Source organism: Xiphophorus couchianus, chromosome 3, assembly GCF_001444195.1.
Source record: "Xiphophorus couchianus chromosome 3, X_couchianus-1.0, whole genome shotgun sequence".
In the NCBI taxonomy this organism is placed as follows: Eukaryota; Metazoa; Chordata; class Actinopteri; order Cyprinodontiformes; family Poeciliidae; genus Xiphophorus; species Xiphophorus couchianus.
The window spans coordinates 22165901-22193488 of record NC_040230.1 but is presented as its reverse complement, the minus strand read 5'-3'; the positions used below and the strand labels follow the sequence as shown (position 1 = coordinate 22193488).

Genomic DNA, 27588 nt, shown 5'->3' with positions numbered 1-27588 from the left:
AATCAGAATTGTGTCCTTTGGGCACTTGAAGCAAGCTGTGTTTGGTCAAGAGCCAGTGCTGTATTCTTTAAAATCTCTAAGCACATCAAATGCTTTCATTCTCATAGAGGTCAAAACCACTGCTCTGAAATTGTCAGGTTATTGGAACCCATTGTTTTCCCCAGTGCAGCTTCACACCTCTATTTTACTTTACAGTTGTTTGCTTTCAGCTCTTTTGTGGGCATTGCATGAATTGTTTACTTAGATCTGTACTGTAATGCAAAGACTGAACGGAGTTTGTAACAAATTGATAATTGTTGGAGTACATTTTAACCCTCTCAGTAGGTATAACCAACTCTGGGTGGAAAGTAGTTTGTTAAATCATCAAAGGCCTCATAAAATGCTTAACATTGCTGCAAGGCTTCACTATAAAGTCGAGAAATGCACTCACACAAATCTTTTATTAGCATGCCAGTTGACCCACCTCTTTTTTGTATTATTGTAATTTGTGCAATATTATTTGCAAAATCAATTTACTTTAACAACCTAATCATGCCTCATTGCTGTGGGCCAGCGAGTGCGTTTGATTGTAGTGACATGCAAATAATTTTTAACTGTCAGCAACAAAGACGCTAAAAGCTGCAAAGAGTCCAAAACTATTGATCTGCGCTTGTGAGAACTTTATTTTTAATGCCTGTGGGATGTGGAAGACAGAACTTTGGAGATTGTTTCAATATGACGGGTTTTAGCACGTTGGTGTTGTATTGATTTGGGAGTAAAAGTCACAAAGAGCTTACATTTCGTTCTCCTAAGGCTAGGTCAAAAGGAAGAGTTAAGGACAGAACTCTTCCTGATTTTTAAAAAAAATTTTTTATGAATTTAGCACAGTGAAAATATTTATGTTGTTATTCTGTGAGGTAATACAAATCTCAGCAGCAGGTTTAGAGCTGCTGGCTACTTCTCCACCATCCACCATCCACCCCCTCAAAGGACTCGACATCATCGATTTTTAAAATTTATTTATTTATTTGACAACGTGCATTTAGATGGAGACAGAAACCCTGTTCCAACTTTAGCTGCATGGGTTAACACGATTTATGGAGGAGACTAAATTTCTCAGAGATGCATCCTCTTAGCTGGGTGTGGAGATTTTTCTTTGCAGATATCCCGCATTATTAGGTTTCAGTGCTGTCCTGAGCTCATCTAATCAGGATAATATATCCATCAGGATAGAGAGCTGGCTTTTAACAATATTACGAGTTGTAGCGGTGCCAAAAAATGTAATCGTCAGGGAAGATATTAAAAGCAAGTGAATGTATTGTTCAGTATCCTGGTGTCAACAAGTTTGAACCTACAGATTTTAAAGAGTCCCAAAAAAACAGGGTTTCAGACATCAAGCCACTCTGGTCTTGTTTTTTTTTTTTTTTTGTGAATGTGTTTTGCGCAGAATATTTCCTTTCTGTCATATTTGCTGAATTCTGCCGTTGATTTGATTCCGTTGCAGCAGACCACGCTCCACTACTGCCCCCCTCAGTAATAATGAGGTATCACATTTGAAAGCACAGCTTCTTAGGACCCATGACAATGCAGGCTACGAAAGATATAAGTAGATAAAAACTGAAATTATTGAAATCACGTTTAAGAGTATTGTTTCACATTCATTTGTTCTTCTAATAACACTATTTGGAAACGTGCAGTTTGCTTCCAATCGGAGTTTTTCTTTCCTGAAATAAATAAATGTTGTAAAAACAGACATTTTCAACTTTCTACCACAAAGATTTTGTCTTCATTTCATGTTGCTTTTCCATCACGATTTGTTTAATTTAAACCTTATTACTGACCCCCTAGTTAAGCATTGCCTCTTTTTGTTAAAATGTGTTGCACCTTGATATGAAAACATTTCTGTTAATATGTGCCCGTAGGGAACAAGAAAAAGTATACATGGTCCAAACTCTTAACTTGACGCTTGTAAGGTGTTCCTATTTTGGTTACACAGCCACTGTTCATGGTTCTGTTGGACCTGCTGCGTTTTACTGTTCAAATTCAAACAAACAAAAAAAAAACTTTTCACATTAAAATTCTAAACAAAAACACATGTTCACTTCACTTCAATTACACCATTTTAAAAAGCAAATATGATTGATGTTTGTCATTTAACTTTAGAAGATGACCAAAATGGACCAAATTTCTATTCAATACAAGTAAGCATTTATGTTTATCTTTACATCTACCTACACGGTTTTATAATAAGGTGAATGTCCTCCGGTGCCATGTGAATCCAAAGCTCATTAATCACACACATTTCACTGAAACTATTTGTAATCAAATGGCATAATCTGGTGCTGTGCAAATTAGTTCTGTCATTTAAATAAAATAAAAATCTAAGAATGTATTTTCACAAGGTGCTCAAGGCTCCATTTTCCAGACTGGGCAACTAGGCAGAACTGACCAATAGGAGACAGCGTTTAGTTTATATATATATATATATATATATATATATATATATATATATATACACACACACACACTCTTCAGCTCTCCATCCATCTCTCTTAAAACATAACTGTAAATAGTTTACTGCAGCTGCCCCATGAAAGTGAAAGAATTCAATTATTACTACACATAGGATATTTGTGTATAAATAGAACCAGACACGCAGGTTTCATTTTGACATGTTTGTCTCTAATGTAATGATTAGGGATGCTCCGATCGAGTTTTTTTGCTGCCGATTCCGATCGCCTGGAGTGGCTGTTCATTTTTTCACTTTGGGTATAAATGATACTATGTTATCTGGCAAAATGGAAAAATTATCTAGCAATAAATTCACTTAGTTTAGACACATTTTAATGCATATCTAAAATCTTTTTTTTTTCTTTTTAAGTTACATGCTGCAGCTTTAAGCAGGAGGTTGAGCGGCGCTCTGTCTGTGAAATATTACTACCAGTGGCGCGTAGCAGCGGTGCGAGAGCCAGAGCGGAACCCAGCGTCTTACACCGCCAGCTCCAAGACTTGAATTATGTTTCGGGTTATTTGTTTAGCTTTCTGACCGGGATGCTAATCCGGGTTAATGAGTGTTGGTAGTTGTGCGCTGCTTTACCTGCTATCTCGCCGCTCCGGATGTCCTTTTTTTCCCCTGCATTGAGCCTCGATGTAGCCAAACTCCATCAGGTGCTTGTTTTTTTTTTTTTTTTTTTAATGCCATATCAGATTTGTTGTGTTGATGTATTTTGACGTGCTTCACCCTCGAGGTAGTTTGAGCGTTATAGTTCCACGCGACAGGATTTGTGCGCACTTGCGCCCTGTGAAGGAAAGACGAAATAAAGTGCACACGCAGGCTGCGAAGTGAGGTAAATGTGATCGGCGATCACCGATCATACACTTTTTTACGGAAATCGGCCGACTATGATCGGTGGCCGATCGATCGGCACACCTCTGGCAACGATGTAAACTCTTCAACACTAAATCATTGCAGCTCATTAAATACAGTACAGACCAAAAGTTTGGACACACCTTTCTAATTCAATGGGTTATCTTTATTTTCATGACTATTTATAAGGCAAGAAATCCCACTTATTAACCTGACAGGGCAGGTTGACCTATGAAGTGAAAACCATTTCAGGTGACGACCTCTTGAAGCTCATCAAGAAAATGCAGAGTGTGTGCAAAGCAGTAATCACAGCAAAAGGTTGCTACTTTGAAGAAACTAGAATATAAGGGGTATTTTCAGTTGTTTTACACTTTTTTGTTTAGTGCATATTTCCACATGTGTTATTCATAGTTTTGATGCCTTCAGTGTGAATCTACAATGTCAATAGTCATGAAAATAAAGGAAACTCATTGAATTAAAAGGTGCGTCCAAATGTTTGGTCTGTACTGTATAAAATGAAGCAATGAACACTGGTCAGATAAGAAAAAAAAAATTCTAACTTCACTCAAATTATAGCTTTTTAAAATGTTTATTAAAAAAATAGAAAACTGACATTTAAAAAAAAGTTATGCATTGAAATGCAAGTTGTTTACACATTATAACCCATCCTTCATACAGAGATCTGGGGATTTGGTGTGATGCAATGTGGTAATAACCCAGAAAATAGTTTGAAAAGTAGCGTTGAAAACCAAGGAATAATATTAAGAAAATCATGTTGGGTTTTGTACACAGGAGGCACATTCGACTTTCAAAACAAGTTCTCAAATTTCGCTGTGAATCTGCTAAAAAACTTCCATATGTGGAAGCCCTCGCATTTCAGTAAACCAATGTGTAAATTGTAAAATATTAAGACCTACAACCATTTCGCAGATTTACTTACCAGACTAATAATAATAAAAAAAAACAAAAAAAAAACATGATGGCAATACTGACATTTACCAACAGCAATAGTAGTCTGCTCACTGAGCTTGCACCTCAATAACCCTGGCAGTGCTTACTGAAACATATACAGAAAGCTCTGGCTCCACAAAAGGAAAAAAAAAAACAAAAAAAAAAAAACATTTGGTCAGTTAAGAAGGCAGTTAACCTGCTGCTTTAACAGAATCAGAGCATTCATAAGGCAGAAAACAAGCACTTTGCTGGTATAAAATAGCACCAACTACTTCTGAAATGTCATGAGAAAAACATGACTGAAGATGGTTTTGAGCTCTGCTAAATAGTACTGGGGCTTAAAATAAAAATAAAACCTTTTGGACAGGCAGTTGGCAAAATTCAAGTGATAATGTGGAAAAATTCAAGTGAGTAAATGTTGAGTCAAGGGTTTTTGGCACATGTCTAACGTTATACCATACCATCTCCTTTTACAGGAAGATCTCTCTCACACACACACAAACACACTTGCTTTGTCTAGGCCCTTGAATCAATCTATTGCACACATCAACGAAGGTTAAAAAAATTATATGTGAAATAAAATCTCGGTAATATTGCACATTGTTGCAACAAAAACATAAGGTGGCAAAGTCTGCAGTATCGATGGTACCAATGTGAAAACAACAACATTTTAAAAATCCAGGTGAGTCTAAAGCAAGAGGAAAGTAAAAAAAAAAAAAAAAAAAAGGTTTATGACCAACATACCCATACACAAAAAGTGTACATTCAGACCAGTCTTCACAGTGTAAGCACTTGAGACAATGTCCGTTTTGTGCCATCACATCAAAAAACATTGTCAGCATTGCGCTGCATAGGTAGAAGGAAAGTGTAGTGCTTCGCTTCGGTCCAGAGTACAATTTCTAGAAGAGATGCTGGACTTTTAAGAGCTCCGAATAAGCATTAGAGCTAAAGAGGGAGACACATTCAGAAGACCAAAACCTAATAATAAAAAAAGGCTCAATAAAAATCAAAAGGTTCAAGGAGTGTCAGGCTTAAATGAACCACAACAGTACTATGGCACATGATGTTCAAATTGCATGGACACTAAATACTTAACGGTTCTGTAATCTGGAGATCAGGCCGGTGAGGCAGGCCCAGTAGGCTGATCACCAATTCATCAACTGAGTTTAGGCTGGTTTGAGGGCCACTGAGTTTAGACTGATAGACCAACATGAGCATGGTTAAGACCTTAAGAGTTTTTTCTGTTCTTTTGCATGGTCCTAAGTAAGCAATGGGGTACGCCTCATACCAACTCGTGAATTGGGGGACAAGTGCAGATGCTTTTCGGAGACCCTTCAACAGCAGAATGTGTGCTACGACTGACTTCCATCATTGGCTCTGATTCAGAGCTGGGACCATGTCTTTCTTTCTGCGTCGCCACGTGTTGCGGTTGTACTGGTGCTGGTTCCTGAAGCATGGCACCACGTTGTGAGCTTGGTGAACCAGCCTGTGCTGCAGACTGAAGTTGCTTTGAGAGATATTATGGCATTGGATGTTACCAGTTTGGTTGTGCTTTGAGCCAAACTTGTGAGGCTCTAGTGAGCCTTGGGAACAGGATCTCTGGGCGTACGGGTGGTGGAGCGGCCCACCTATCTGAGAGTGGTTTAGGTGGGCAAGGAGAGGGCTTGGTGGCTTAGTTTGCTGGGGGAATTGTGCGGCATGCGTCGTGTGATGGTGCACAACGCTAATGGAAGGAGGGTTCTCGTGGTAGAACTGGCAATTGGAAGGAGGGATGGTGAGGTTTTCCGGGAGAGGCATTTGAACATGGGGTGCGGGGTGAGAAGTGTGCAAAAAGCTCGCTGGATGTGTGGCCCCCAGGTCAGTAGCCACCTGGATCACTGAATGGATTGAAGCCAAGGTGAGAGTATGGAGCTGGATAGAACTGTTGCTACTTTTTGGAGAGTCAGACTCCTAATGAAAGACAGAATAACAGAAAGCATTGAGGCTCAAATAAGGTGAAATAGAAGGCAGCATCTATAAGGGTTTCTCATTCAATTTGAACAACATTATTAGTAACCTAATTTAAAAAGTGAAACTCAGATTTCTTACAGTTACTCAGTTTTAAGCACACATTTCTGTTCAGTTTGATGATTATGGCTTAAAAGCTGATGAAAACCAGAATATAATTTTAGGACATAAAGTGTGGTTTTAAACAGAATGTTACTGCCATTGCATAACCTACAGACTCCAAGATTATCAATGGAGACTTCTCTGGGGGAGGTCAAAAGTTTGGAAAAGATGTGTGAATGTGTGAACTATGGCGGGTGTCAGTACTTCAGTAGCTACCACAAACTGATGTATCCAACTTATAGGCTACAACTTCTGTAGTCCTTTTGTTGAGCCATTTCTTAAGTAGAAAGATGTCTAACTTGGGTCAAGGAGAAAAATGTACAAACCTATCGCTCAGTATTTCAATGTCTGCTTTTCAGGTGCAGGTAAATTATGCATTTTATTGGGAGATCATTAAGTGCAATCACATAAGTGTTTTCTGAAGGTTAAATCTGGAATTGAGAGGTAGTGCCAACCAGAAAGGCCCTACCTGATCTCCTTCATGCCAAACTGCTTTGCAGCAGAAGTTTGTGCAAAAAGGAGTCTGGACCAAGCACCCACTGAAAATACTGTTCACTACATGAATGTAGTTTTCTGTGGGTTTACATTTCAGGATTAAAATTGTATTATTTTAAGAATTAACATTTAAACTTTTACCTGACTTGCATGTTTTCATTAGATGTAAGCCTTAATCATTTTACAGAAATGAGCATTTCAAATAACTCTGATAGTTTCAATTTCTACATTGAATTACTAAACTATATTAACTTAGTAACAATATTCTAATATATAAAAAGTGGTGCTAGCATTACATTTCTTCAAATGAAAACATAAACGGATACGGCCTTACAATGTCGCTCCCAGAGGAAGAAGATGAAAGTGAGCACGCTGAGGAAGATGAAGAATGGTGTTGAGGGCTGGGAGGAAACACTGGAGAAGGTGAAAGGGAGTCCGAGCTCAGAGGAGAGGGGGAGTCTCTTTGATCCTCAATCAGCATCATTCTGGCAAGCTCCTGCTCACAGGTCTCTACAGCTATAAAAAAAAAAGCAACCATCTAGTTAAGAGATGTTCGTTATGACCAGACATCTTGTTAAGACCAACAAAAATGTCATCTTACAATAATAAAATTAAATTTTCCAAACAGAACATAAAAGCAATCCAAAGTGGAACACAGACTTACCATTGTTTTCCAGCTTGGCACACCGTTTGGTTCCCCACTTCTTGATTATCCATTCCCTGTAGGACAGCACCTCTGGGCTAACTTTAACAATCCGTCCTAAAGTACTGCAGCAACCCCAAAAATATAAGAAAAGGCAGGTTACTCCCACACACTAAACCATGTAGAGACTTTGGTATTCAAATGCAATTCACCAACCTGTCATATTCTTTGTTTGGGTATGCATACAGAGGAGAAAGACCATGGCTCAAAACCATATAAGCAAAATCAAAGACCTGCTTGACTTGCAGGACACCATATGAACTCCTGCCAACGTCGTTCCCTGTGAGGATCGGAACAGGGAGGTCAGCTATGCATCAGTAGGACAAAGTCAGTCTGAATACAAGCAGAATTTAAGTGAAAGTCATTCGATACAAACATGTTCAAGCAGCACTTTTTAAATAAAGGATTCAATCAGAAAGTTTTCAAAAAGAAAAATCAATGGTTAAAATAAGTTCACAACCAAAATTGGTTAGCTGCAAATGTTCAACTCCCTCCCTCATATTCCCCATGTTGAATCTCAGAAATACTTAATTTTCTGCTTTTTGTAACTGAATTACCCTGCAAATGATCATAGAACTAATGTTCATTTCGTTGCAGATATCAATTCCACCTTCAATCTGATTGCACTGATAACACTTTCACAGGGTTGATTCTGTCCAACTACACGTCTAATTTGAACATTGCAGTTAATTACACTTTTCCATCCAATTCTGACCTGGCTGCACAGGATCTTCTATGCAGAGCATGGAAGGCCGGTTTCCGTGGTCCATCGTTTTCAGAATCTCTTCCTTGGACAGGTAAGCTCCTCCATTCTTCACTCGGATGCCTGTTTTCATGTAGTTGAAGTCACGACCGTAGAGCTCAAAGAACTCAATCAGCAGGATGCCCAGGTTAATGTTGGTGCGCCGTGTGTCAATCCGAGGATGTAACTAGTTGACAGGATAGCAACCATAACAGTTAAACGTAGAAAAGAAACCTCAAAAATTTGAGCTCCTGTGCTGGAAAAAATTTGTTTTTTGCAATTTTCATTATCCCTGCTGAACAACTTTGATTCAGGAAATCATATCGTAAAATGTCTAAAATGTATTTTAACTTAATTCCATGACAAAATGAAAGCTCATATTTAAGCTGCCTCTGCCTTTCACAAATTAACTTGACTGAGCCACACCAGTGGGAGCCTACACAGTGACGCTCGGATGCTTTATCTGAGAAGTTTCTTCCAAAAGGCTTACATTTCTGCAGCATAATCTTTCAAAATAATAAAAAATATATATCAGCAAAATGTATTTTTATCCAAATAAACTACATGCATTTGAGTATTCAATTAATTATTCAGCTAGTGTGCCCTGAAAACAGCTCTGTAACACCAAAAGCGACTGTCGACTCTTTTACCAACAAAGTGCTCTGTTGACACATTTGCTATAAATGCTGCTGCATCTCCTTCCACATCAGGGTAAGAATGCTGGTCAGAACTTGAGCAAAATTTAGCCCAGCTGGGTGACATTTGAAAATTTATTTTTACTAAAAACTTTGTCAAAACACATCATTTTCCACTATGGCAATTTTCAAGCAAACTGGAATCCCAATAGACCTTACCAGAGGGGCCACTTTTCATTGGCTGATGCCCATTCTACGTGGTCACGTGCCGTCTCACAAACAGACGCTTCCCGTTAGCTAAGTACAGCATAATGGCAGCACTGATACAACTTCTACACCTTGAAGCCTGTCTGCTACACAGTCTTACGTTAGCTAAACAGATCAATATGCAATGTGTCTGTATCTGACATACACTAAAGATTTTATTTTAGCAGAAAAGGCTTTGGACTAAACTGTTACTGGTGTTAGCCACGTTAGCACCAAGTACAGCTAGTCAATCAACCATCGCTGTGTTCAGGGAAACGCTGATTAATAATCGAGAAATAAATATCAAGCCTGGAAACTTGATATCATAATGGACTGAATGTTATGTTTTTAACGTAATCTTTGCTCGTCTTGCGGGGCGCAGACGGTTGCCACGGTAACAGGTGTGCTTAAACTACAAAGAGAGAGAGAGAGTAAAAAGGTAGGAGTGGTTTTGAGTTGATCACCTGTTCAGGTTATTTTACCTTTGTTTACCTTTGCTGTGGCGCATTACAGCCGCTGTAGTTTCTAAACGTTGGACTAATTACCTCGTTCGTTTGTGAGTTTACGTCATTCACAACAAACATCAAATAGAACAAATATATTTCATAAAATTTTAAACAAATGGCTTCTACCGTGGTAATTATGTGAAATTAAATTAATTATATCCCAACTTCAGAAGATTTGCCTTTACCTTTACAGAGCTCTTTGGTTCCTCCTATCAGCCTGTAGCTTCTCATATTGACGTCATCAAACCAAATGTCAGATCTACCATAACTGACTGACACCTGCTGGCCTCAGGTTTGCAACCAGCTTGTGACTGAGAAACCAGTAACCTCCTCCCAGATGATGACATGAACTTGTTAGTTCTTCTGACCATTATAGTAGCTGATATATTGTGAAAATCCGGAAGAAATGATGCACTAATCGAGTCATGTTTACATGTGGGCGGAGCTTGGTAAGGTCCATGGAGCATTTTTTATTTATTTTTTTTAATCACTAGATAGGGTGCAGGGCTTATCAGTGTCCAAACTAGGCAACATTCATCTCTACTCAACTTTACCAGACAAAAGACCATATAAAAACCACTCGGTGTAGGCCACAGCATTCACAATAGGGCACTCCCATCACCATCTTCTTGGGTGGCTATTGAGATAAACACCATCAACTCCCAAGCTTAATGTTCTATATGCCATGGAGCCTTGAGCTCACTTTCTTTGGCATTTTTTTACATTACATTTTTAATAGTACGACATTTTTCCTCAACAGATTATACAACTTCACAAAAACAGCGAGTCAGTATTAGCATGTCACAATGGAAAGGCACATTTTTGTAGCATGAATACTGCATGTGTGTTTGCGCACCTGCAAGAAGCTGATGGCCATTAGTATAAGGCTGTATGAGCTGATGCCTCCAGTAAAGACTTCGTTCAGATCCCTTTGCAAGAGAAACTGCTTCAGAACGAAGATCAAGGGTGGAAGAACTGTGTATTTCTACAAAACCAAAAGGAAGTGTTACAAATCCAAACATTTATAATGGGCCCTTTAAAAATATGAAATACCTGAAACTGACCTTAAGGTAGCTTTTGATGTACTGTGCTGCTTTCACTGCAGTCTCCACATTAAAGCTGATATCCACTTTGACCTTGGTCTCATGATCAGTGAGTTTAATAATTGGAACCTGAGATCAAGAATTACACATGCAAATCATTTAAAAGAGGTTTGTTTGACAATTTTCTGAATAAACTCACCCGTCAAAGGTTAAAAAAAAAAGAAAATCTTTAGACTACTCACCGTAGCTTTGTCAAGGACTTTGATAGGATAATTGCCAGCCACATTGTGTCTTTTAAGAGCTTGCTCGAGATCCTGAAGTGGGGGATGATCCCATTTCCCAAACACCACAAGGTCAATGTCACTGAGGAGATAAAACATGCAAACATCAGCTACCTAAAGGTTTATCTATACCTGTGGTAGGTATTAGTACACAGACCTTATGGTGCTTCAAAGCAAACAACTGCACAAAATGTATATTATCCATCTCATTTCATATCTCCACCACCACTGTGGAAAATTATATAACAAATATCAAAAATCAACTTTCTGCTTCCATGCAGACCAAAGTGAAGCAGGCAAAAACAAATAACTCTACTTTTGGTACATCAGTATTTAGTGATGTTCCACTTCCAAAAAATTAAAATCATTAAAAGAAATATTTATTCAGAGATGCAGAGACAAAAAAAAATACCTTGTAGGAAGATATAGACCTGTGCTGAAGCTGCCAAAAATTTGCACCTGCAGAGAGATGAAACAATACAAACCGGATTTAAATTCTAATACATTGAAATCATTTTCAATATAGACAAAGCTTTTTTTTTCATGCAAAGGCTTTCAGGCAGTGGGAAAGTGTATCACTTCAATAAAATATGCCAGTCTTGAAGCCTATCCATTTCTGAGGACTTAAATAAGGCTAGAGTGTGGAGAATATTCAGGCTTATAAGAATGGCTGGAAATCCAGACAGTGCTAACAAAAAGATAATTCAGGCATTGGTTTTAAAATCATTTATCGACACTGATGGATAAATTAGGTTTGTCCAACAACATTGACTTGTGATTTGCAAAGTTACATTTGTACAAAGCTATCCAAAAGGAACTCTTGCTAATGCTCAAGAAGTCTTACATTAGTGTTATGATGGCACTGTAATTGTAGAATGTTTCAAGTGAATGCTTAGAAAACACTGAAGAGAAAAGGTTAAAAATTGGAGCTGTCATTTGCTTAGGATGTGAACAGCACTACCTTTTGGTGATTAACTTGAGAATTCAGTAGAACACTTCAGTGTAATATGGCCCCCCAAACAGACGAATCAAACCAGGATTCACCCACCAGAGATACTTCCAGTATTCAACTGTGCTACACTCTCCTGTTCCACTCACCCGAGCTGTAGGCCACAAATCCTTGATGACACTTTCTATTCTGTTCACTACATCCCTTCTCATGGCCTCCTCCTCGGGTCTTGGGGACATGAAGCTGAAGAAGTCCATTATTTCCTCGTGTAAACTGAAAAAAAGAGAGAAAAAACTCAATTTAAACACGTTAAAATGCTCACGTGAAAAAGGAGACAACGTGTTCCGTATCCATTAATACGGCAGCTGGTAATGATAAACCATTATGTTCTCTTACCCATTAATGCCCGGGCTGTAGCGCCGGGTTTTCCACAGGCTATAGGAAGAGTCCACGTAGTGGGCATTGATGTCGTAGGAGAGGAGCGGGTTGAAGCCGTGGAAAGTGTTGGCCCTGTTCAGCTGCCGCCTGCGGCCGGGTGGATGTGATTGATAGTGGTGCTGCTTGCTCCCTGGATGGTTCTTCATCCCTGTGGGGGTGTGGCCGCCGGGCTGTTGCATGCTGCGACAGTGTTGCTGAACAGCGTGAAAAGGCCGTCTGAGGCTGTTCTCGTTCACCTTCCGCTCACCGTAGTGCAAAAACTGCTCGGCCTCGTCCGCCGCGCTCAGACTGTCGATCTGAAGCGAGGAGCCGTGGGGAGAGGAGCTGTCGGCCTCCGAGTCCAGAGAGGAGGAGGACGGTGACAAGGAGCCCTTCCTCCGGACACTTCCCCTCTCTCCTCCGCCGCCGCTGTCTGCCCGCGGCAGTTTACCAAACACAGTCCCGGGTGTCGGCACTACATGCCCGCAGCTCTCGACGTAAGAGCCCAAGTTTGCATTTAGTACCGCAAAGTTGCGCTGGTGGTGAGGCCGGTTGTCGAGGCCGGAATTTGCTCCGAATGCCTGTGAGGGCTCCCAAACCTGCATCCACACGGAAGTGGCCGGTCCCTTCTGCTCCGGTTGAATCCAAACGGTCCTGCGATCCATTGGACGCGAGTGTACCGAGAACCGTCCACACAGAAATAACCAACGCAAGCAACTTCGCAATTTGACACTTTACACTCTAGGACACGAAAGAATCACGCGGTGCCGTTTTACAAGATTTTTCCAAAAAGCTTCATGTCTGGAGACTGGTTTGATTTGTCAAGCGGGTCGGCCGAACTCCTCTCCCCTTAAAAGGCAGGCAATATGGCGCAAGCAACACCACTACGGTTCACCAACCGCTCATCTCTCAGGGATTTAAATCTTTGAACACACCCACACTACGCTGGAGGAAGTGTCGAGTTAGACACATGTAACCAGAAATACCGGAAGTTAGACTATTAAAGCTTCTCTTTACAAAGGCGTACATTGTTGTGCCACTAAAATAACATTGATAATAATAATAATGCATATCAATAAACTATAAAAAAATATGCATAAGAAAATACATTAACAATAAGGTTACTTTTAAGCAATATTTGTTGTTTTTTTTTCTACTTATTTTGGCAGTCAAAACCGGAAACAAATCGTTTTCTATGTGACAAATACAGGCGGATGCATTAGATTAATGTCTGTGAACATAGACTTGCAAAACCTAGATACTAAGCAACATACCGAATATGCAGCCTGTTTCGCAGTCCTGCCCTTTATCAAAGCTCAATCATATTAATTCACACTATGCACATTTTTAAATGTTATTTCATTGATAAGAGTTTTGTCCAAAACTCACCAGATGACATCACAACTGCTTTTCAGAAGTGAATTTAGATTTAGATCCCACTAAATCCTGTCCAGGATTTAGTGGGATCCTGGAGAGCAAGTTTCGTTTTTCTGTAAATGTTAAGCGTCAAATTCAGAGTTTACATACACAACATAAACCTCCCATAAACAACGAAGGAAAGCCACAGTTCATACTGGACAGTTTCCAACTGCTCATCAAAAAACTTTTAGGCTGGATTATCTACACTGATCTCATCTATGGTTTGATCAAATTTAAAATTAGAATCAGTACCACCCCAAAATTCATTTGAATAAAAATAAACAGTAAGAAATAAAACACCACACGGGCAGGTGTTTTATCTATTTTGTCAAATAATATTTTCTTGTTTCTTCTTCTTGAGTGGTGTAGTCAGTCTAAGGGCCTCCTAAAAGGTTTGTTAGGATTGTCAGTTCTCTATCCTCCATTGGTTCTTTAAAACAACATGTAGCTTTAAAGTCACAAAACATCAAAAATCCTTGCAAAATACAAACCTGTATTTTTCCTCCTATTATTTGAGGGCATGGCTGAAAGGGTCAAACATAAAAAGCACATCAAGGACATACTAATTAGAAACAACAGCAAAAAGATCAATTTATACAAGATGTGTTCATTTTAATTAGAAAAGATAAAAGCTTCTGAAGAAAACTGTACAAAACATTTACTTTGGCAAAACAAGGAATTCAATATTTCTAATTAATATACACCAGCTTCACAGTTTAGCACACTGTACATATTATAAAGTATTATACCGTACTTTGTTACCTGAAAATTGTACAATGTCAAATAGTCTACTATGTCTAGCTCTAGTGGGTTTTTTGCAGGATGTAGTAGACTAAACTTTAGAAAATAAAAATTCTTGGACCCCCATAAAAGAAAATATTTTGCTCCAAAGACTTGCAAATTTAAATGCAATTTAAAAACAAATAACATTTATAAAGTCTGAAATTATTTGAAACAATCTTCTTTAAATGTGGACAAAAATATTAAAATGGAGTTCAATACACCCTGTAGTATTACAAAGAATACAAACCTTTTAGTCGCCACTCCTGCTTACATGGTAAACAACTATATTAAGGATGCAGGCTGTAAATCAATATTGAGGTATTTGTCTTGTCTTAAAAATAGTTACGCACAGAAATTATGGTTAATGTGGTTTAGTATATTTTCAGCTCCTGACATTTCTGCAAATAGATGCTATTTGATTAATGCAACTTGCGACAGCAGGAGGGACGTTCTGTGGAGCCTCGCCTCTCCACTCAGCCAAAGCATCCAGGGCTTGTTTGGGATTGCAGGGAGATAGCTCATAGATGCAATAAATAGCTGCTAACTGGACCGTCCAAGGCACCCCTGCAAGAAAATGATATTGCATGATTAGAACACTTCCGAGGATCTATGTGTAACCATTACTCTTAACGGTTTTGGTCTGTTTGGCTGGGTTACTACAGCTGAACAAAATTTGTCAGTTTTCGCTGAAGCCCCATACCTTCAGCTTGTCCATGCCTTCCAAATGCGTTGATGATATTGGCCACAGTGACCAAAGAGGAAACAGAACCTTCTTTAAGGCCCAGCTGACCGAGCCGTCCTGTTTAAACACAAATGTAATCAGACTCTCCTCTGTCTAATCATAATCCATTTTAATCATTAGTTCAAGTTGGCATTAATATACAAGCAAAGAAACAAACCACAGACCTATGAGTCGAAGTACAGTAGCAACAGTCTCATCTCGAACTGGTTCTTGCTGATCTCTTGGCTGTAGAACCCAGGCGTTCATTAACGGCCACAACTCTTTGCTGACAGAATAAAATGAACAAGAGCATCCAAAAATAAGAATATTATGAAAAATGTATTCTATCATGAGTATGTCATGATAGAATACATCATGACATAGGTCATTTATACTTGACCTATGTCAAGTATAAATACTTGACATAGGTCAAGTATTTATTCACTGTTATGATTTTGGTCAACAATTAAACAAAACTCAATATTTTCTGAAACAATGTAACTAGATTAAATGCTTTGGCGCTTTTCTACTCATACCACCCACTCCTAGTGCTTTACACTAGTCATATTCACCAAACGGCATTCAGAACGCTTACATATTCATATACTGATACAAAGAAACACAGTCTGTACTCAGTTCAGACCAAAAGTTTGGACACACTTTCTCATTGAATTCAATTAGAAAGTGTGTCCAAACCTTTGGTCTGTATTGAGTACAGACCAAACGTTTGGACACACAGTTGTGTCCAAACTTTTGGTCTGTACTATATATATATATATATATATATATATATATCTTTTGTAGTAGAACAAACAAAAGATAGTGAACTTGTAAATACAAAGAAGGTCCGTATGTTGGAAAGAAAGAAAAAGATAAGAGCATACCCCAGGATGTGTTCATAGGTCCATTTCCACTTTTTGTGTGAACACAGGAGATGCAGTGTGAAGATTTGTTCCCAGGCTCCAGCTCCAAGGTCTTCTCCATAGCGCATATGCTTCGTAAAAGACCGATTGTTTCCTGAACTGAGTTCCGTCAGAGTTCTAAGGATCAGCTGGTCAAGGTCACAAGGAGGATTCTATGTTGATGGTAGAAGGGGAGACGTGGTTTCAGTAAATCACATTAGATTCAGATTGCCTAGCATCATATAACTAATGACGCCATCACTGAGCATCATACTGATGTTATGTTTTTAATCGAATCGTAGTTGAATAAAGACTGAGGCTCCTGTACTAATTGAAGCCACTAAAACCCCACTTGTTGAGAGTTGCCTCTGATTAATAATAACTGGAGCATGGGTTAATTCTAAAATAATCGGTTACTGTGTTTTGATTTGATCATATACAGCATTTTTAACTGCTTTGTTGCTGCTATGTGTCATACAATTAAACGACTTAAATATTTGCAAAAGAACCCAATTACATGAAGTCACTTTAGCAGTGTACCTTTTCCCATCCAAGGAAAGCTGACAGGCAGCCAAGAAGCCCTTCTGGTGCTTTCAGTTGGGTAATAACATGAATGGCCTGGCACAGTAAGCTGCTGTGTGACAGAACATTGGGCCATGTCGTCACCATAAACAAGACCAGTTTTGCTGAATCTGGGAAATCTGAAAAGGTAAAACAGCATAAAATAAATCATCACAAAATTTGAAAGTTAAACATAAAAAGACAAGGAAAAAAGATTTTAGGACTCATTTATATGTACGATAATTTAAACCTAATTGTGTTTTAAAGTGGAAGTACACAAATATGAATATTAAGTTTCTGTAAGGGGAAAAAAAAACTGCCCACCTTCAACAAGAATGCTATAGGCTAGGATACGAGCCTTCTCCCAATACTTCTTCTGTCTACAGATGCCTATGTAGACTCGACAGAGGGCTTGTAAGTAGTTTAGACAAAGGGCATTCTTTTCAGCCTTTAGTTTGGTCAATATGGCCACAATCATTTCATCTACCTGGAGCTGGTGAGAGGAAAGACAACATTTAAAATCTGCATAAGAACAATATATTTCTTTGTTAAAGTGGCAGTATTATGTAAAGTTAACATTTAAAAAAAAAAACAACTTTATATCATGTTATAGTGTTATTCCCTCATTAAAAACACACCTGGAGTGTTGCTGATTTTTTCATGCATGTTTGAGAAATCCCTGAATCTCCCGTGGTAGCCATTCGGAGGAACATTGCCTGTTTACGCCACTATTAGACTAGCGACAGCAGCAAGGTCAAACAGGAAGTTCAATCTCCATTTGTGACTTTGAAAAGGGTGTGCATCATTCAAAGTCTTTTCTGTGTTCTCTGCCAGACACTCAAAAACTGAAGTACTGCTACCCTATATATTAAGTTTTTATTGGGCATATCAAGGACGATGAAACTAATTTAAGCATTAATTTAAAAAATATATGAATAAGGTTTTTATCTTTTAGAAAATGAAATAAGTAAAATTGTGTTGAATCTAGGGGTGAAAAAAATTAATTCAGCTAAAAAGATGAGAGAAAACACTATAATTGTAGGGACGTACTGACATGAACATTTACTCCAATACTGATATTCAATGTTAATATTGTAGTTGTGGCCAATAACTGATTTTTGCCAAACATGCATATTTCTCTACGCTTTTCACACCTTGAAGAAATGATCCAACAGCTGACTTTGCTTCTCTGCTTCAATTAAAACACCCCACAATCCTGTGCTGTATCACTATCACACGATCAAACAAATACTATACTGCTCAAAAAAATAAAGGGAACACTTCAAGTGTTAAACACCTGTTTAAGTGTTCCCTTTATTTTTTTGAGCAGTGTATATGACCAATATCCGTCCCCTGCAGAAACTCAAACAAAAAATACCAACAAAATGGAAATAGACATTATTAATATCATCCAAGGAGAGTTTAAATTTGCTCTACATAAAACAGTGTAAACTCGCTGCATGTTAATCATTTTGCAGCCTGTTTGCAATGAACCCTAACTTAATTTTGTTGATTAATCAAGGATTCCCTAAAACTGTGGCACTTCTTTTGTCAAAAATGAACAGACACAGAGAATTTAAGAAATAGTTTGCATTCCAGGCTTAGCCAAAGTCATCCATTAACCACTATACTCACCAAGCTACGTCTGCATATGCCAGAGATGACCTCTTTCTCCTCTTCTCTCAGGATAGGCTTTTTGGGCAGATTACCAACATAAAGGTGGCTCTGGACAACAGGCAGCAAATCGAAGCATTGTTTTTTAACTTTGTTTAAATAGTCAACAATAAGATCCTGCTCAGCTGGTTCTTCAAATTCTATGCATGGAGATGCTGTATTGCTTTTCTTCTGATCTTTTGCCACAGTACTGGAAGAGGCTGCCTCATTGCCACTGTGTAAAGAGAAGGAAGACTCCTGTTTGTCAGTAACATCTGCAGAACTGCTGTCAAGCTTTGGGAATTTACTGTTTTTGGACTGGGACGAATCGCCAGCAGGTCTTTTTTCTCCCCTGGTCTCTGTTTTTGTGAAGGCTGTTGAAGCAGAGCTGATGGTTTTGAAGCCTGATCTCTGATTGTCCGTTGTTTTAGGTAATACTAGATTCTCTGATGAACACATGCTAAGATTGACATTACCTTTCAAAATGTTAAGAGTCCAGGTACAGGCCGAGGAACCGGGGTCCATGGTATTTAGAATGCTCATGGACTTTTCTTGAGGTGGACTGGTCGAAGACGAAGGGGAAGAATTAACTGCTTTGGCAGGCAAGCGACCAGGAACTGGCAATGCATGTTTTGGAGTGGCTGAGCTAAACTGGAGTGGTGAGGAGGGGACTCCATTTGGATGGGTTGGACTGGTCAGGGAAGAAGAATAGCTGAGCTGCTGACTGTTGGGTGTTGAAAGGAATTTTACTGGAGTGGTAGAAGCTGAGCTATCCATCGGTGAAGGAAATGAAAGTTTTCCAATTGCGTGGCTTGGGTTGATTGGCTTTACTGCCTTAGGAGGTGTTGTTATAGGGGTCAGGACTGGGGGAAGTGGAGGACCCATTTCCGAGAGAAGATGGCTGATGGACTCTGGTGTTTGAGTTGCTGTTGGACTGCCCACTGGTGTAACATTTTCCTCACCATTTGTATGTAAATCTGGCTGTTCATGGACTGGTGTAAATGTCTCCAGGCTCTGGTTTTGTTCTTTTATGGCAGAAGAAATCTTATGACTTGAAGTAGTAGGATCAGAGTGAAGTTTGTTGACAATTTCCTTTTCTGAGGTGAGTAGCTTGTTCTTTGCAACTTTCTTTTTGTCGTTAGCTTTTTCCGTGTTTGGGTCAGTTTCCACAGGAAGCAATTTTACTTGAGATAACCGACATGAAGGACTTAACTGTCTACACACAGAATGCATTTTGTCTTCCAAAGATTTACAGTCAACAGTAATTTTTTCTGGGGACAATGAAGAAGCACTATCAGGTGTATTGGTACTTTTTGTTTCCTCTTTGTCAAAATCCTTTGGCGATGGAGCTATAGAATTTGCTTTTTCATGTTCCAGGTCAGAACGGGACCCCTCAACTTCTCTGTTCAAAACCGGAGACTCTTTAGGAGACAAAGGTTTATCACAGACATTCAGGTCTGAGGGTGAAGCTGTCACATCAACTTCTCTAGGAACTTGCACTGCATTCCCTTCATTCTCCCCAGAGCAATGGACTCCAGCATCTACTTCCATTCCCTCTTCAAGGTTTTTATTTAAGACACAACTCATGCTGTCACTGCTGCTTGGTGGGGATTCCTCTGGCATTTCTGAGTCTTTGCAGAGATCCCCTGAGGCAGTGAGATTTGCACTGTCCTGACAAGAATCCACATGACCTTTTTGGTTGTCTGTGACACTGGTGTCTATCAAAGATTCTTTGCTTTTAAATTGGGCAACACATTGTTCATTTTCTGCTTCTCCAGAGTTTGCAGTTGCATCTCTTTCCCCATCAGTAACAACTGTTGTGACATCAGGAATGTCACCTGGACTCATATCTACATCCATCTTTATAGCAGTATCCGAATTGTTTTCTTTTGCCTTTTCAAAAACCGTTCCAGTATCACAGATATCTGTACTTTCGTTGTTGGGATTTTCACTATGGGAATGCTCCATATCTTCATCTGGTAATGAGAGAGCTTCTTCTGAAACATTACTAAGTAATAATAAAGACTGTGTCAGTTTGGGTGGGAACACGTTTTTTAGAGAACTGTTGTTCTTATGAACTTTATTTGAGCTTTCATTCAGTTCAGCACTACCGCCCAATCCACAGTGTCCAATGTCTTTTTTATCTGAAATGTGTTCCAGGATGTCCACATTATCTTTTTTGTAAAGTGACAGAGATTTTGGACTGTTGAGATGTAGTGGTGATGTTTTAGACCTTGAAGGCTGATCTTGTTTAGGAAGTTGAACATCCTCAGAAAGTTCAGGACTGTCATTCTTTTCTTCACCATCCATCTCTTTTGGTGAGATGGTTGGTGCTGCGCCATCTTCTACACTGGTGTCCTGAAAGATAGAAGCAAAAGTATAGCAGTGAAATAAACTTTATGTGTATAAAAACAGAATTGTTTAATAGGTGACTGTACACAGAAAGGATGACTTCAGTTAGTAAAAAGCATATGAAGCTGCACATAGCTAAAAAAACAAAAACAAAAAAAACTTCTCACCGATTCTGAAAGCGGAGATATGCAGGGGGGCAGTGGTTTTAAAAAATCCCTTATTTCATCAATAGATACATAAAGGTTGTCTTTGATGGGAGATGACTCATTATTTTTATTTTTTTTGGGTGACTCTTTGCTCTTTTTCAGTGTGTTGTCTTGATTCAAGTGGTGGGTAGATGCTTGGTGCTTGCACGAGTCCTGCACTCGAGGACAAGGTTTCAACTTTGTGAGAGCAGATTTGGTCTCGACATGAAGACCGGTCGATACCCCGATGGTCTCAGAAGCAGAGGCTGACATTTGCCTTTCATTAGCCTGCAGTTTGGTTTGTGGAGAAGGAGGAAGGGCCCGCCTATAACCAAACTCTAACATAAAAGGCAAACAAGACTGTGAGAACATAAAAAGACATGCATTTCTGTTTTATCATACAAGTGCAGAAGAGGTGTTAATGATGACCTCACCAGGTGACATGGATATGTTTGACGATTGCTCGTGCTCTGAATCCACACATTCCCATAAACTCTGCAGCAGCAGTCGCACCTTTCCTGTAAAGTACGTAGAGAGATTTTTTACAAAGAAAAATTCATTTTGGTTTTAGGCTTAGTCGTGATGCAAATCGAATGAATCATCATAAAAAGAGCCATCATCATACCTTTGTCAACTTTTGGTTCTGCTCTTGTTTGAGTTGTAGAGCTCCTATAGTCTGTTTTTTTTAAAGACACAATTAGATTATTTACAATGTTTTTGTTGGATATTTATTTACTTTATAAGCAAAAATTAAGCAAACGCTTTGATACGTTTGTTTTGCTTCTTAGTTCCCAATAAACAGTAAAAATGAGACGCCATCACAAATTAAGAATAATAAAAAAAGGTTATGCATTCTGTACCTTTACATCTTTCTCTTTCCAGTTTTATCAGTCTCACCTACAAGAAAATTTTAAAGACAATCAGTCAGTTTGACTATTTGCACCCCCTTTGTCCCCAAGTCTGCAGTTCCCTTTAGTGCTTTCACTGTACCTGGAGGTCACTAACGTTCCTTTCAAGCAGAATCTTCTCATTGGTCAGCTGAGATATTTGATAATTCTGTTTAGAAATCGAGTCTGAAATAATTTTAGAAGAAGTAGAGTTAAGAACCCACCAAAGAAAAAATAAAAAACAAGCTGTCTCCAACCAACAGACTCTGCAGATAAAGTTTCAGCTCATGTCAGAAAATACTTCTGAAAATGTCTAAATCTCACCTTTGAGCATGCTAACTTTGTTTTCCAGACTATCCTTCCTGTCAATCAGAAAGGAACATTGCATAACCATTACCCACGACAACAAAAATACACACCAAGTGTGAGTAGCATGGAAATAGTTGTTCTTCAGTAACAAAACAAGCTGAACTCTTACATGTTTGTCATGATGGCATTCTCCTTTGTCAATTTATCAACATTCTTTGCTTGTTCCTGAGATTCCTTTAAAGATGCCTGATTTGAAAAAAAAAAAGTTTACAAAGATATTGAGGAGATTAATGTTTTGGTCAGTAAAATAATCATGAATTTTCGATGTTTGTTTAAGTTTTACCTGAGTTTTTAATAAATCATTTTCAACAGCTGCTTTCTCTCTTTTCACACGTGCATTTTCAAGACCCCGTGTTTCTGTTAAATCTAAGAGTTCAACACACACAAAGAAATAGTTAGCATACTGTTAGTATCTTAGTAGAATTTACTGAAAATAACTGCAATTTACCTTTCAAACATTTCAGCTCATCTCTAAGAGTTTCATTCCTAAGAAATAAGAAGAGTTACAGTGAGTTTTTCACCATGACAGAGACCCTTTTATCCATACTCCCTAACAATATCTCAAAATAACTGTTGGACCCCTTTGTTCATATTCTATTTTATTAGGATGTTATGTGACAGACCAGAAGAAAATAATGCATAGATAGGACATGAGAATTCAGATTTGTATTTTTTTCAATAAAATTAAATTATAAAATCTATAGAGTGAGTTTATTTTCAGTCCTAATCCAACTTCCTTATAGCTGCACTTATTGCTGCAAGTCTTTTGGGGTATATCTCTCCTAAATTTACAAATCACAAGTCTGACATATTCCACCCAAATGAATGCAAGCAAACACTACTTTATGGTGATCAATCAGACACAACCCCAGTTAAATACAATCCAGTTTCTGTATGCCACATGACACAATATGCAAAAATTTCAAAGGGTAGGGGAACTGGAATTGCAACCAAAACAGTCACTTACTCAGTCAACACGTTGCTCTTTTCCTGCTTTAATTTGTTCATGTCTTCAGACAGCTGTTCATGGGCCTTAAGTGCACCCTATAAAAATGAAAAAATATAGGCGAGTTAAGTTTTGTACATTAGAAGCAAAAGGCAGATTCATTTAAGGAAAACTATTTTCTTTATTTTTTTGAGGAGGGATAAGATCTACCGTCTTCTCTTCCAGTTCGGCCTGTACGGATTCATAATCTGCTGTCTTTTTCTCCAGTGTAAACAACCGCATCTGCAGTTCCTCCAGTTGCTCTCGAAGCCTGATGGAGTCACTGCAAACATTGATATGTAATGAAAAAAATTGAAGCTTTTATCAAATTTAAGGAAACAATCAAAAGAGTTATAGTAAAAGCTGCTTTTCACTCATTATTATTAATTCTTTTGCATGCTTTTATTCTACATTTTGTTTTTTAAAGTTTTGTTTTTTGTCTGCTTTTAAGTTCATACTTGTTTATTTTACTTCTGAGATGTTAAGTAATACTAAGTAAGTGCAAAGTAAAACTATCTGCATAGAGATTAGCTGAGTGAAATAACAGAATGGAATTTTTTTTTTCCCCTTAAGTCTATTTTCTGGCTATAATTATGAAAGCAATGAAACATATGTAATAACAATAACAATAACAATAGATAGAAACAATTTAGTCACGATAAGCTTAGTTTATCTTTTATTCCTTTAAAACTTTTATCTCGGCTCCTGAAGTAAGCGGATTTATCTGCGTTTGGCTGACTTGTCACCATGACAACTCATCTTGAAGCCGATACTCACTCGGTAGCTGCTATTTTCTGTTTCAGAGCAAGAAATGATGCGACGTACTCCGTTAGGCTCTGCTCAACAAAATAAGAGACACACAAAAATATAAAGGTGTAAGTATGTGTAATCATCAACATGCTAAACTCAGATTTGAGACCGTTAACGTGGTCAATGACTAGAGAGTCTTTAAAGAGTCTTTCCTGTCTAAGAAACCAACACTAACCTGGTGCAAAACAGAGCAGTTCTGACAACTCCCAACTGTCGCATCCGCGGCAATTGCCGCCGTTTTGGCCTGAGTGTCTCCTGGCATCATGGCAGGACCATTACTTCCACAACGACGCACAATGTACTTAATAAACAGGCTTTCAAAGAATCAACGGTCGGTGTCACACATTCCAAACAGGACCAAAACAAATTCACGTTTTCGCGTCTCCCACGTTGATCAAGGCCCCCGTTTGGACCCTGCAAGGAAGAGGAGCTTCGGAAAACGCCTGTAAAATTTGTCACTTAATTATACCTCTCTATGAGGTATATTCTTCCTTTTCACTGCATAAAAACAACAATAGCATCCGTAAGAAAGGTTTAATGTTTTTTGTGTGTTTGTGCTAGCTCTGAGTTTAAGATTTGTTTTATGGTATGGTATTTTCATTCAGGCAGTTTGTTGTGGCGAAAGACTCTACAAGATACGATTGCGACTCAACATGTACCCTGTAGGGGCCGCATTTAAGTTTCATTTTACCGTTTGAATTATAAGTTGCGGCGCTTAAATTTGACATAGTGATAAAAAAAAACAGTGATTCACCTTTTACATTGAAACAGCGGAAAGTATGTTGGTGTCAAACGGTATTCTTCAGTGCTATAATATAATACATCTCTCTGTGGCGCTGGTATACATTCGAAAAAAATGTCAGCTAATGATTCATTTATTTTATATTTATTGTTTTACTGGAATGAGAAAATATGAGACCGAAATAAAGAACATACTGCAACTGTAGCAGCGGGTTGTGTTTAACTATGCAGTATTCGATAATGATGGTTGACTGTTTTCATGCCGACATGAAAGAAATGCTACCAAATAATATACTGCAAAACGCATGTACCAGTGGCATGTACCAGACTGGATCTAGGTCACCTGATAAAAATATTGAGAATATTCTTGCAGCAACTGTCCCTGGTGGTCTAGTGGTTAGGATTCGGCGCTCTCACCGCCGCGGCCCGGGTTCGATTCCCGGTCAGGGAACTAATTTTTCCACACTGTGTGTTGCCTTTACGAGAACAGATGAATTGCATTTAACTAAATAGAGAGTCCAGCATACCAAAGAGCGCTGGTAAAATTGAAAAACATTTTACCATTTTTATGCTCCTTCACTCATCCTTCACCAGTTCTGTGAGAAGCACAGTTCTCAATGTGTTCTCAAGTCTGTACTAGAACATGCATAAAGAACTGTTTGGCCCTGTAATTACAGCATATTGGTATTGTTTTTTTAGTTCAATTTCATTTTGAAGATGGCTCTGGGGTAAAAAAGTTTTGGACTATTGTGACATTAAGCATAAACCAGTGGGACACATGTTGAAAAGATTGTGAGCATGATAGAAAAAATGTGGCATGTCTTCTACAGGCAGCAGACTTTTAAGACAACTCTTGGTCTGTTCTTTATTCGGTCTTGTTCTTTGTCTATAGAGTTGCTACCAAATCCCAAAAGGATGCTCTGGGTGAGGAAACTGTCATGGAGCGGTGGTTGAAGAACAACAGATTTACTCATAGATTGGCACTTCTTAGTCTTCTCAGAAAACACAGCCTTCTTTGTGCCCCCAACCTTACGCTTCATAAATATTAGAATGAAGCCACCTTTATGCTGCCTTCTGGTTTATAAGTAAACTCTGGTCTACATGATCATTTCTAAATACCAGTCATATTTTGTTCCATATATTGTTCCTTTGATTTGAAATGTGTTGTTTTGCCATTAGAGGGTGATATTGCATTGCTTACACCCTTCTCTAACTTTCAACCTCTCTTTCTAAACACACAGGATCTATTATCGCATGGAATTATAATGAAAGACTAACACTTTGTGTTTAGATGTGCAAACAAGCCTAGCTGAAGGTAATTTCCAGTTACTAAACAACTATAACATAAGGTCTATGGCATTCTTATTTTGCATAATTTTTCCTTCCCACAAAGACAAAAGACAATTTGATTCATGATCCCTGGTCTTTTTTTTTTTTTTTTTTTGGTTTTTAAAATCAGGTCCAGACATTTCCCACAGTATTTGATTTAGATGTACTCTACAGCAGCAAACTGTCTAGGAGACATGTTCTTAATGTTATGAATACTGCAAAGTGGTACCTTGGGGAAGAGGAAGAACAGATGGGCGACGTTGCATGAAGAAAACAAAAGACACCTTAAATTTCTGTTCTGGTAACAGTTTTCAAAGGGCAGTACAAAAGGCTGATTTTATCAACATCCGTCCCTGGGGTTTTGATATCAGCTGCTCATAATGCAAAGATTAAAATTAGAGCATATTGCTAAGCCTAATAGAGACTAGCTAGATTAAGTGAATCTAACATTTTTGTTTTCACGTGCAACTCACGTAGGTAATGTGGAGAAAATTTCAAGGCTGAATTGTCTGTGAAAGTGAGTCATGTCTTTGTAACCTTGCCATATGTAGATTTTCATCGATACTATCCAATCACTGTAGGGGTTTTAGCATGAAAAAATCCCAAACTTTGTGGTTAGGGAAGTGACATATTGCAAAAAGAAATTGGTATTAGCACAGTTTTGCCTTTGAGACTAAGATTTTCCAATACTTCCCAAAATCATTTAGGATGTGAGTTAATCATATTTTAGAAATAAAGGGACACATTGTCTTTTCTTCTTGCTGTTGCTTTTTCTGCTTGAAGTTTTGAGTAGAAGGTTTGTCAGGTTTGCTGTATAGTTGCATCCTGATGGAATGATAATAAGCCTGTAACTTCAGATGAACCTTCTGAGTGTAGCCTGAAGGCTAAAGAGCCACCTCTCTCTCCAAACAGATGCTGTTAGAGATAGTCCAGCTTCTTTCAAGTGGAAAGGTGAGTGCTGTGTAAGCTTCCTATCTTCCCGTCTGTCTCTTACAGATAATCTGTTGTGCTACCTGACATGAGTAAGGTAGCATTTTGAATGTGGCCTGATTGGTATCTGTCAGCTTTGTTACCTACAGGAAGCCTTTATCCGATCACTATCTCTTAGTAAACACAAATGCTTCAGCCTTCTCATCTCTTTCTTTTTGGGTGGTTTGTTTTTGATTTTTCTTCCTTTTGGCTGATTATGAAAATAACAGTCTCTGCATAAGAAAAGTCACAAGAAATACTTTCTAAAAGGTTAAGGAATTACAGAAGTGATATTTAACTAAGGGTAAAAAGGTATGCAGTTCTACAAATTAGCTGCTGAAAGAATTGGATGACTCAGGTAAATTGCACCAGATACAAAAACAACAGTGTTTTTGTAACCCCACCAGCTAAACCTCAAAGTTAGCCGTTTTCAGAACCAATAAGGTGTTTAAAGATGAAGCCGATGGAAGCAGCACAGGGCTAAATAAACAATACTGCC

At 38.5% G+C, this 27588-nt stretch overlaps 2 protein-coding genes and 1 non-coding gene across 3 annotated transcripts; 1 reads left to right on the top strand and 2 right to left on the bottom strand.

Annotated features, from left to right (window-relative positions):
* Window positions 1-3916: 3916 nt before the first annotated feature.
* LOC114142306 (terminal nucleotidyltransferase 4A-like) lies at window positions 3917-13428 on the bottom strand. The gene is made up of 11 exons (XM_028013521.1): window positions 12403-13428; window positions 12156-12279; window positions 11470-11516; window positions 11019-11139; window positions 10798-10905; window positions 10590-10718; window positions 8320-8533; window positions 7761-7884; window positions 7566-7669; window positions 7236-7417; window positions 3917-6247 (listed from the first exon to the last, which is right to left on the bottom strand). Exons 1-11 carry the CDS (start codon window positions 13086-13088, stop codon window positions 5666-5668), a joined length of 2421 nt encoding a protein of 806 aa, XP_027869322.1. The 5' UTR covers window positions 13089-13428; the 3' UTR covers window positions 3917-5665.
* A 1001-nt stretch (window positions 13429-14429) lies between these two features.
* On the bottom strand, window positions 14430-24444 carry ice1 (KIAA0947-like (H. sapiens)). The gene is made up of 20 exons (XM_028013549.1): window positions 24226-24444; window positions 24018-24076; window positions 23412-23523; window positions 23223-23299; window positions 22704-22741; window positions 22539-22621; window positions 22365-22441; window positions 22211-22248; window positions 21990-22072; window positions 21860-21896; window positions 21625-21675; window positions 21434-21517; window positions 20982-21337; window positions 18445-20820; window positions 17134-17302; window positions 16789-16949; window positions 16231-16421; window positions 15532-15632; window positions 15326-15424; window positions 14430-15189 (listed from the first exon to the last, which is right to left on the bottom strand). Exons 1-20 carry the CDS (start codon window positions 24313-24315, stop codon window positions 15008-15010), a joined length of 4464 nt encoding a protein of 1487 aa, XP_027869350.1. The 5' UTR covers window positions 24316-24444; the 3' UTR covers window positions 14430-15007.
* Window positions 24445-25170: 726 nt separating this feature from the next.
* Window positions 25171-25242, top strand: trnae-cuc (transfer RNA glutamic acid (anticodon CUC)). Its single transcript has one exon. It is a non-coding gene; the product is annotated as a tRNA-Glu (tRNA).
* Window positions 25243-27588: the final 2346 nt, after the last annotated feature.

Bases quoted from the DNA above. Each gene is read 5' to 3' on its own strand.
- LOC114142306 (XM_028013521.1), bottom strand. From the start codon at position 13,088: ATGGATCGCAGGACCGTTTGGATTCAACCGGAGCAGAAGGGACCGGCC. The intron at 11,517-12,155 runs GTGAGTGGAACA...ATCTCTCTGCAG, and splicing joins ATTTGTGGCCTACAGCTCGG to GTGCAAATTTTTGGCAGCTT. The intron at 8,534-10,589 runs GTGCGCAAACAC...CCTGTCAACTAG, and splicing joins TGGCCATCAGCTTCTTGCAG to TTACATCCTCGGATTGACAC.
- ice1 (XM_028013549.1), bottom strand. From the start codon at position 24,315: ATGATGCCAGGAGACACTCAGGCCAAAACGGCGGCAATTGCCGCGGAT. The intron at 24,077-24,225 runs GTTAGTGTTGGT...TTTGTTGAGCAG, and splicing joins ACTGCTCTGTTTTGCACCAG to AGCCTAACGGAGTACGTCGC. The intron at 15,190-15,325 runs GTATGGGGCTTC...ATTTTCTTGCAG, and splicing joins AAGGCATGGACAAGCTGAAG to GGGTGCCTTGGACGGTCCAG.